At 31.2% G+C, this 8,173-nt stretch overlaps 1 protein-coding gene across 1 annotated transcript in view; it reads left to right on the top strand.

Annotated features, from left to right (window-relative positions):
• Nucleotides 1–8,173, top strand: part of LOC106464792 (cyclin-dependent kinase 14-like) — a gene marked incomplete at its 3' end in the record, with an annotated part of 131,578 nt that overhangs the window by 121,532 nt on the left and 1,873 nt on the right. The window contains exons 12-15 of the mRNA XM_013924949.2: nt 831–951; nt 1,916–2,009; nt 4,516–4,579; nt 7,443–7,540. Coding sequence (XP_013780403.1) covers nt 831–951; nt 1,916–2,009; nt 4,516–4,579; nt 7,443–7,540 — 377 coding nt within the window. The remainder of the gene's footprint in view (nt 1–830; nt 952–1,915; nt 2,010–4,515; nt 4,580–7,442; nt 7,541–8,173) is intronic.

Here is an 8,173-nt window from a genome sequence, read left to right on the forward strand (position 1 = left end):
ATAAGAATGGAGACTATTTCATTTAATAACTGTTTTGTTTTGATATATAAGTTGTTCTGGTTTTTTCACCTAACAGAAAGCAACATTAATTTCTTGACGACCTAATACAACATTTGTACATGTTTTCACATTCGTGGTTTTCTATTAATGTTGTAACCTAATGAATTTATTTTCTTAATTGTTTTATTGATAAAAAATTGATGTAAATATAAGAGTTTCGTTATGTCTTAAACTCTTCACATCTGTAGTTCTAAAACATTGCTAAAACAGGATAGTTGAATAATTTTCACAGTTATCAGTAACACCTGATCCCGTACTCTATAAACTAAACTATTATAAATTTAAAAAAAATTCTTAAAGCCAGCCTTTATCATTCATATAGTTATCAAGCTTTCTCTTAAACTCACTTAAATTTGCTGCCTTCACAACGTTCGAAAGCAAGGCATTCCAGATCATCGAGGCCGACCACCCTGTTAGAAAAATAAAACTCTTTTAACTGAAGGTTACTCCTACCTTGCCAAAATTTATATTTATGTCCCCTAGTCCTACTATTCTCACTGTTCAGTATGATGCATTAACACTATCAATTCTCTTTACATTTTTAAACAGCTCAATCAGATCCCCTGTAACTCTTCTTTTTCAAAGAGAACACAGTTTCAAAGATCATAATCTCTCCTCACATGACAAACCCTCCATCCCAGGCATCATTCTAGCAACCCTTCCTAAGGTAAGGAGCCAAAGACTGATGTTTCTTCTTCTTTTTACATAGATAACTCAGATTTTTCTGCTGGGATGAAGAAATATTGTCTAATGAGATTACTTTTCCTAAGGTTTAGCCAGAGCAAAGTCAGTTCCAAGCAGAACTTATTCTAATGAGGTAGTAACCTTATGGTATCGACCACCAGATGTCCTTCTAGGCTCTACAGACTATACGACTTCTCTTGATATGTGGTCAGTTGACACCGGTTTATGTTTTTTATTTTTGTTACTTTCATGTTCCAAATATGATTCCAAATTATCACAAAGTAGATGATGAAATCTGTTAGAAGAAATATTGATTATTTAATGGTGTAATTTTAGTAATCATTCTAAGCCATAAAACTAGTTTCTGTATTCTCAGCAATTGTATATTACTTGGATTCTTAATTCAGTAACAACAGATTTCAGTAATATTATTTTAGCTCTTAACTTCTATAATGTAAATTGTGATACAATTGTGTGGTTGGAAGTATCGGGATGTCTGTTGAAGGGGTAATGGAATATGGAAATTACTCGGGAGCTCTTTTTTACATACCTGTGTACTTATTGTTTGTGTAGCATAAATTCCTTTGTGTGTTACAAACCTATGTTTAACTAACAGTTGAGTACCTTATTGTTATAAATGATCCAGGTCTAGTGGTATAATTAACAGTTTTGAGTATCTTACTGTTATAAATGATCCAGGTCTAGTGGTATAATTAACAGTTGAGTACCTTATTGTTATAAATGATCCAGGTTTAGTGGCATAATTAGCAGTTTTGAGTACTTATATACTATAAATGATCAAGGTTTACAGTGGCATAATTAGCAGTTTTGAGTACTTATATACTATAAATGATCAAGATTTAGAGTTACTGTTTTGTTGACACATTCAGTGAAGAATCGTATCACCTTTACAAAGAGAAGTAGTGAACTGGTATTAACCAAAAATTAACCATATCATGAAGCTGATAAAACCAATCTAACTGTTAAATTAATGTACTTAATATATTCTATGATATCTAAGGGTTTTATATTTTTTGGTTACAAGAGAAAATAATTTAAATTGTTTTTTGTAACCTTGAAAACATATGCATCTAATTATTTAATACTTGTATCAATAGTTTTAATTACTAAAGTTTAACTTGATGTTTTTTTATTTTATTATTCTGTCCAGGGGAGTAGGTTGTATTTTTATAGAAATGGTTACCGGAGCTGCTGCTTTTCCTGGCGTAAAAGATACAAATGACCAACTAGACAAAATTTGGAGGGTAAAAATTTTTTTATTTATTTCAATGTATATTTTCTCAAGTTGTAAGTTTTATATTATACATCACTGCATGCCTGCTTGTTAGATATTTACTGGTCACATTATTAGGACCAGGTCTAATTTTGAGTTAGACCATGTTTTGCTGCAGTGATAACCCATACTTAGCTTAAAGTCCATAAAATGTGTGAAAGTGTTTTGTATTATAGCTAACCCATTTGTTGAAGAACGTGGTTGGATATTGATTCATAGACATCAACAGAGAATCTAACTGGTGAGAGAAAATTAAGAGTTTATCTCGGAAATGATTAATTGATTTAGCTCCTTAAACCCGAGCAGATGCTGCCAGTGTCTGCCAAGAAATCCTGATTTACCCATCAGACAGTGACAGCATCCGGTAACATTTATATTTCATTGGCTGAAAACTAATCTAAACCATGTTATTATCCACAAAATTAAGAAAATTTTATAATGTATGGTGATAATTATTAGGAAATCATGAAAATAATTCTGGAAGAATGTACAAACAATTATGGGTTTAAAGAGTTAAATGTTTGTACAACAAGTGAAACATGACTCTTTATGCCACATTATAACCCACAATTTGCTCCAATGAGACTGTTTGCTTCTAAGTTGAATCTTGTTCACTGTATTGTTTTCAGTTATTCCAACTATCCAGTAATTGAAATTATAATTAGTAGATTATTTTTTGTGACATTAATTGAAATTTTGATTACTGAATCATTGGAATAATTGATGAAAGCAGTAATTATAAATACTAGTTTTGATTATTTTCAGTAGAGTAATTGATTTAATGGTAATTTCAATCACTAATTTTGTTTAATTTCACAAAAATAATCAATTAATCAAGATTAATGTTTCGGATCATTACTATTTTTAATTATTCCAACTATTCAAGTAATCAAAATATTGCCATTGTGTTTTGTTTTTTTTAAGTGGATAACTACACAATGGGCTATCTCTGCTCTGCCCACTGTGGGTATAAAAACTCAAATTTTATTTTTTTAAGCAATGCCATTGGAGAATAGTGGATTAATTTTATTTTTAGCCATCATTGTGAGAGTAATCAATTAATTAGATGTAATTGGTTAATGAATTGGACATTTCATTGATTAGAAAATTCTAATGATTGCTCAGCTCTACTTTTAAAAAGTTGGGACCTGTTTGAAGGATCTTGCACTTTAAAATTCTTGACGAGTCTCTAGCAGTTAGCAATCACTGTTTTACTAATAAATACACACAGTCCCTCATGGTGGCCATTTTCAATGGATTTGGATGTCAGATCTCTTTGAACAGTCAATCAAAGGATTGAGGAAATGTTTTTCCAATGACCACTAATAGATCTCACCCACCATCATGACCTTGTATTTATAGAGCTCAAGTAATCTTTTGACTTACTATCTGGTCAGTTTATTTTACATAAGGAAATAAATAGAATGCTTTAGAATTCCTAATAGAATGAACAGTCAGAGTTGTATAAAGGTTTTTTTCTTTCTATTCATAAGGGAGCATCAAGCTTTATTGGTTTTTACTAATACTTGCATCCTTTTTAAATGATAAGTATCTTGAGCCAACAATTAATTCTAGAGCCAACTGTTTAATTTCTTATTTTCGTTAAATACACAATGTTGAATTTTCTACCGAGGTTTTTGTAACTTTTGAAACTTCTTTCTTATTTTGCTCTCCTCTTATGGTGTATAATGTTCAGTATGGTGAAGAGTGTGTAATCATTTTAATTACACTTTATGTGTCAGTTGCTCACCACTAGAACTCATAATGCCAACTGAGTTTTAACATAAAAATCTCTGTTAAAATGCTGTTTAAATCTTTCATCAAGAGTTATGTTCGTGATAGTAAAAAAACACAGGATCAAAAAGTTTGATAGATCATGTTTAAAACACTAGTTTCATCTTTCATTTTTTTTTTTTGATTACCAAGTTTTATGTCCAATTTGGCAAAAAAAAACCTTTTGATTGAACTCAATAAATGGTAAGCCTTCAAAACAATACACAGAAGTAGAGATTTAAAATAGTAAATAAATAACACACATCATTAAAAAAAAATACGCAATTAAATACATGTTTAATTCAGGCCACGTTAAAACATGTAGAGTCAAAATTTTAGAGGCCATAGATTGGCCTTAATTAAACGTGTTGATAATTATGTATCTATTTTAACAATATACACGAGTGCCAAGAAAACAATACCTAACATTATCCATAACTGGAAATATATGTAATACTTCATCACAATAGCCTAACGAGTTCCCATATCAGGCCATTAAAAAACAACAGTGTTGTTCAAAGTTATTAGCGAATAGATAAATAAATACTGAAGTGAAGATAGGAAAACAGAGAAACAAGTGCACCTGATTTACTAGAAGTTTTCACTAAAAATAAATAACAGTATAAGTAAGATTCTATTGAGGAAATCCTGAATATAGGTTGCTGCTTGTGAAAATTGAAACAGTTCAATTTTTGTATCCTCAGGTTAGCGGTACTCCCACTGAAGAAACATGGGAAGGATTTACTCGTTACTCGAATTATAAACAGGGTATGTGTTACTATGTTACACCTACTGTTATCCAACTACCTAGAAGGTATGTGTTACTATGTTACACTTACTGTTATCCAACTACATAGAAGGTATGTGTTACTATGTTACACTTACTGTTATCCAACTGAGTAACACATACCTTCTATGTAGTTGGATAACAGTAAGTGTAACATAGTAACACATACCTTGTATGTAGTTGGATAACAGTAAGTGTAACATAGTAACACATACCTTGTATGTAGTTTGTTACACTTACTGTTATCCAACTACATAGAAGGTATGTGTTACTATGTTACACTTACTGTTATCCAACTACATAGAAGGTATGTGTTACTATGTTACACTTATTGTTACCAACTACAGACAAGGTATGCGTTACCATGTTACACTTATTGTTACCCAACTACAGGCAATGTATGTGTTACTATGTTACACTTACTGTTATCCAACTACATAGAAGGTATGTGTTACTATGTTACACTTATTGTTACCAACTACAGACAAGGTATGCGTTACCATGTTACACTTATTGTTACCCAACTACAGGCAATGTATGTGTTACTATGTTACACTTACTGTTATCCAACTACAGGCAATGTATGTAGTGCTATGTGAAACTTATTGTTACCGATATATAGACAATGTATGTAGTGCTATGTTGAACTTGTCATTTCCCAATTATATATAGGTTATGTAGTGCTACATGACACTTATTGTCACCCAAGATGTGTAGTGCCTTGTGACATTTATTGTAACCCTAATATAGACAATGTATGTAGTGCTATGTGAAACTTATTGTTACCAATATATTGACAATGTATGTAGTGCTATGTGAAACTTATTGCTACCTAAGTGTAGACATTGTATGTAGTGCTATGTCATTACCCAATTATATATATAGGTTATGTAGTGCTACATGACACTTATTATCACCCAAGTATAGACAAGGTATGTAGTGCTACCTGACCATTATTTTTACCTAACTATAGACAAGGTATGTAGTACTACCTGACCATTATTTTTACCTAACTATAGACAAGGTGTGTAGTGCTACCTGACCATTATTTTTACCTAACTATAGACAATGTATGTAGTGCTATGTGGAACTTATTGTTACCAAATATAGACAAGGTATGTAGTGCTACATGACACTGAAATTCTGTGCATCTATAGTTATTGAAATTATTAAAAAGTGTCTTATTAGTAAGTGCTACTTAGCCCAAGTTTAAATCCTACTTGTAGAAGACTCAAGAAAGTTAAATTACCATATATGTGGTAATGCAAGTGTTTTTTATTTTTCTTCAGCTTGGTATTAAACCTGAGATCTCTCATATACCTATCAACTGCACTAAAGAGTTAAAGTGCTAATAATAGCTTGTTTTAACAATTTAAGTTACCACGTTCTTCCACCCTCATAAACAAGGCTCGTCCTCAAGCCTTACCTCAGGGTTGTGGTATATGACCACAAGTTGAATACTAGTTTTTTCTGTAGTAACCAACTGAGCTGAAGGGTTAACCTGCTGATAAATGATAGTTAAGGCACATCTTAACAGCTCAAAGTACTACACATCTAATTATTATATAACTTTTTTAAGTAAGTCGTACAAATCAACAGTAGAAATGGTTACTTGCATAATGAGCTTGTTAACCAGATAATTGGTGGTGTTCGGTGAATAATAATTCTGCTGTAACAAGTGTTAATGTTTCTCACTCTTCCATAAAATAGACCAGTTTTAGTGTTAATACTGTAGGTTTGATAAAATATAACATTCCTCAAATTTATATTTACCCCTAAAATGGTTTGAACACAACAGCTTAAGTAATCTGGAGACGTCAACATGCTTAGAAACGTTTTGGAAAAATAAGCTTGGTCAAGTTAAATTTATTACCGATTCTTAAAATGAGGGTTAACTAACTTTTCTGAATACTGCAATTTACAACTCTGGAAATAATTTGTTGACTGTGACATCTTTCAAATAAAATTTTGCTTATCTATGTGTTAATTTTGTTAGTGGTGTTCGTTTTTGGTGTTTAATTTGATTAGTATTATACCTGAGTGTTTCTGTAATATAAGTGACAGAAGTTACTTATTTTATAAAGAAGTGAAGAGCGTCAAATGTCTTGCATAGAAGAATTATTCATTGGCCTTCTGTAGTTATTTGAAACGTTATAAGCCAAGTTTTATATTAGTCTTTCAATATATAGAAAATTACAGACTGAATATGACAAGAACTTTGATGAATCTGTTTGTGCATCTTGGATTACGATTTTATGTACTTCTAAACATAGACTAAAGTTACAAAACTTCATTGGGTTTAAACACATTATTCCAAATCTAAAATATTCAACAATAATATATAAATAAATTTAAACTATTTGTAAAAAGGAATATAGCTACAACCACCAGATGTCTCTCCATTCTAATGAAGCAACTTGATATAAAACCGTACTCCTTACAAGTTGTGATTAACCAGGAAAAGCTAGCTTTAAAAAAGTCGTATCAGACAGAACTCTTCAAAGTAAGGAAATCTTTAGGATCAACAAAAGACAATTTTGAATATACGAGTCTTAGTTACACTGTTACTATTGAAATAAGTTTCTCTGTGTTTTTTCTCTCTCTCTAGCAATAATAATTTCCAAGGTACTTACTGTGATTGTGTAAGTAAAATACTACCACCCTAAAACAGAATTTAACATACAATAAACTTTCAGAACTCCCATATCTTTATTATCTCATATTCATCAATTAGCTCTGTAGAGACACATTTTGTGATAAGTAATTTCATGTAAGCTGAATATTTATAAACAAATAATTCATTGTGGGTTCATCTGGGTTTTTTTTTTTGTCTATATTTTTCAGGAAAATACGGAAACTATAAGAAGCAACCACTTTCAAAAGCATTTCCAAAACTTGTTAACATTCCTCATGCAGAATCTATTGCTTCACAGTTTCTTCAGGTAGGAATATTACTTTCCACTCAATATTTCTGTCTTCACAGTTTTGTGATTGAGAATAATCTTTATGTTTTTCTTGCTCAATATCTTGGGAGTTAGCTAATGTTACTCCTCTTTTCAAGGGAGGTGATAAAAATTGTCCCAGTAATTATAGACCTATTAGTTTTACATCAGTTGTGGAAAAAGTATTGGAAAGTCTGTTAAGAAATTCTTTGCAAAGTCATTTAACAAAGTTTAGAATTTTATTGGATAATCAACATGGTTTCACTTAGTGAAAATCTTGTCTTACAAATCTTTTGACATTCTTTGAAAAGGTTACTGCTTATGTAGATGAGGGTAATGGTCCAGATACACCAAATCTACTTGTCAAATGCTTTCTGAAAATGGTGCCACATAAAAGTCTTGTAAAAAACGTTATCTCTAAAGGTGTGGGGGTATAAGTTAGCAAACTGGATGGAAGAAAGCAGAGGGATGTTACAAATGGAATTCAGTCAAATTGGATTAATGTCATAAGTGGGGTACCTCAAGGCTCAGCCTTAGGACCTTTGCTTTTTTTTATTTACATCAATGACACTGATGAAGGAATAGTCAATAAGTTACTTAAATTTGCAGATGATATTAAGGTCTTGGATGTTG

This window comes from Limulus polyphemus, unplaced genomic scaffold, assembly GCF_000517525.1.
Source record: "Limulus polyphemus unplaced genomic scaffold, Limulus_polyphemus-2.1.2 Scaffold1744, whole genome shotgun sequence".
Lineage (NCBI taxonomy): Eukaryota > Metazoa > Arthropoda > Merostomata > Xiphosura > Limulidae > Limulus > Limulus polyphemus.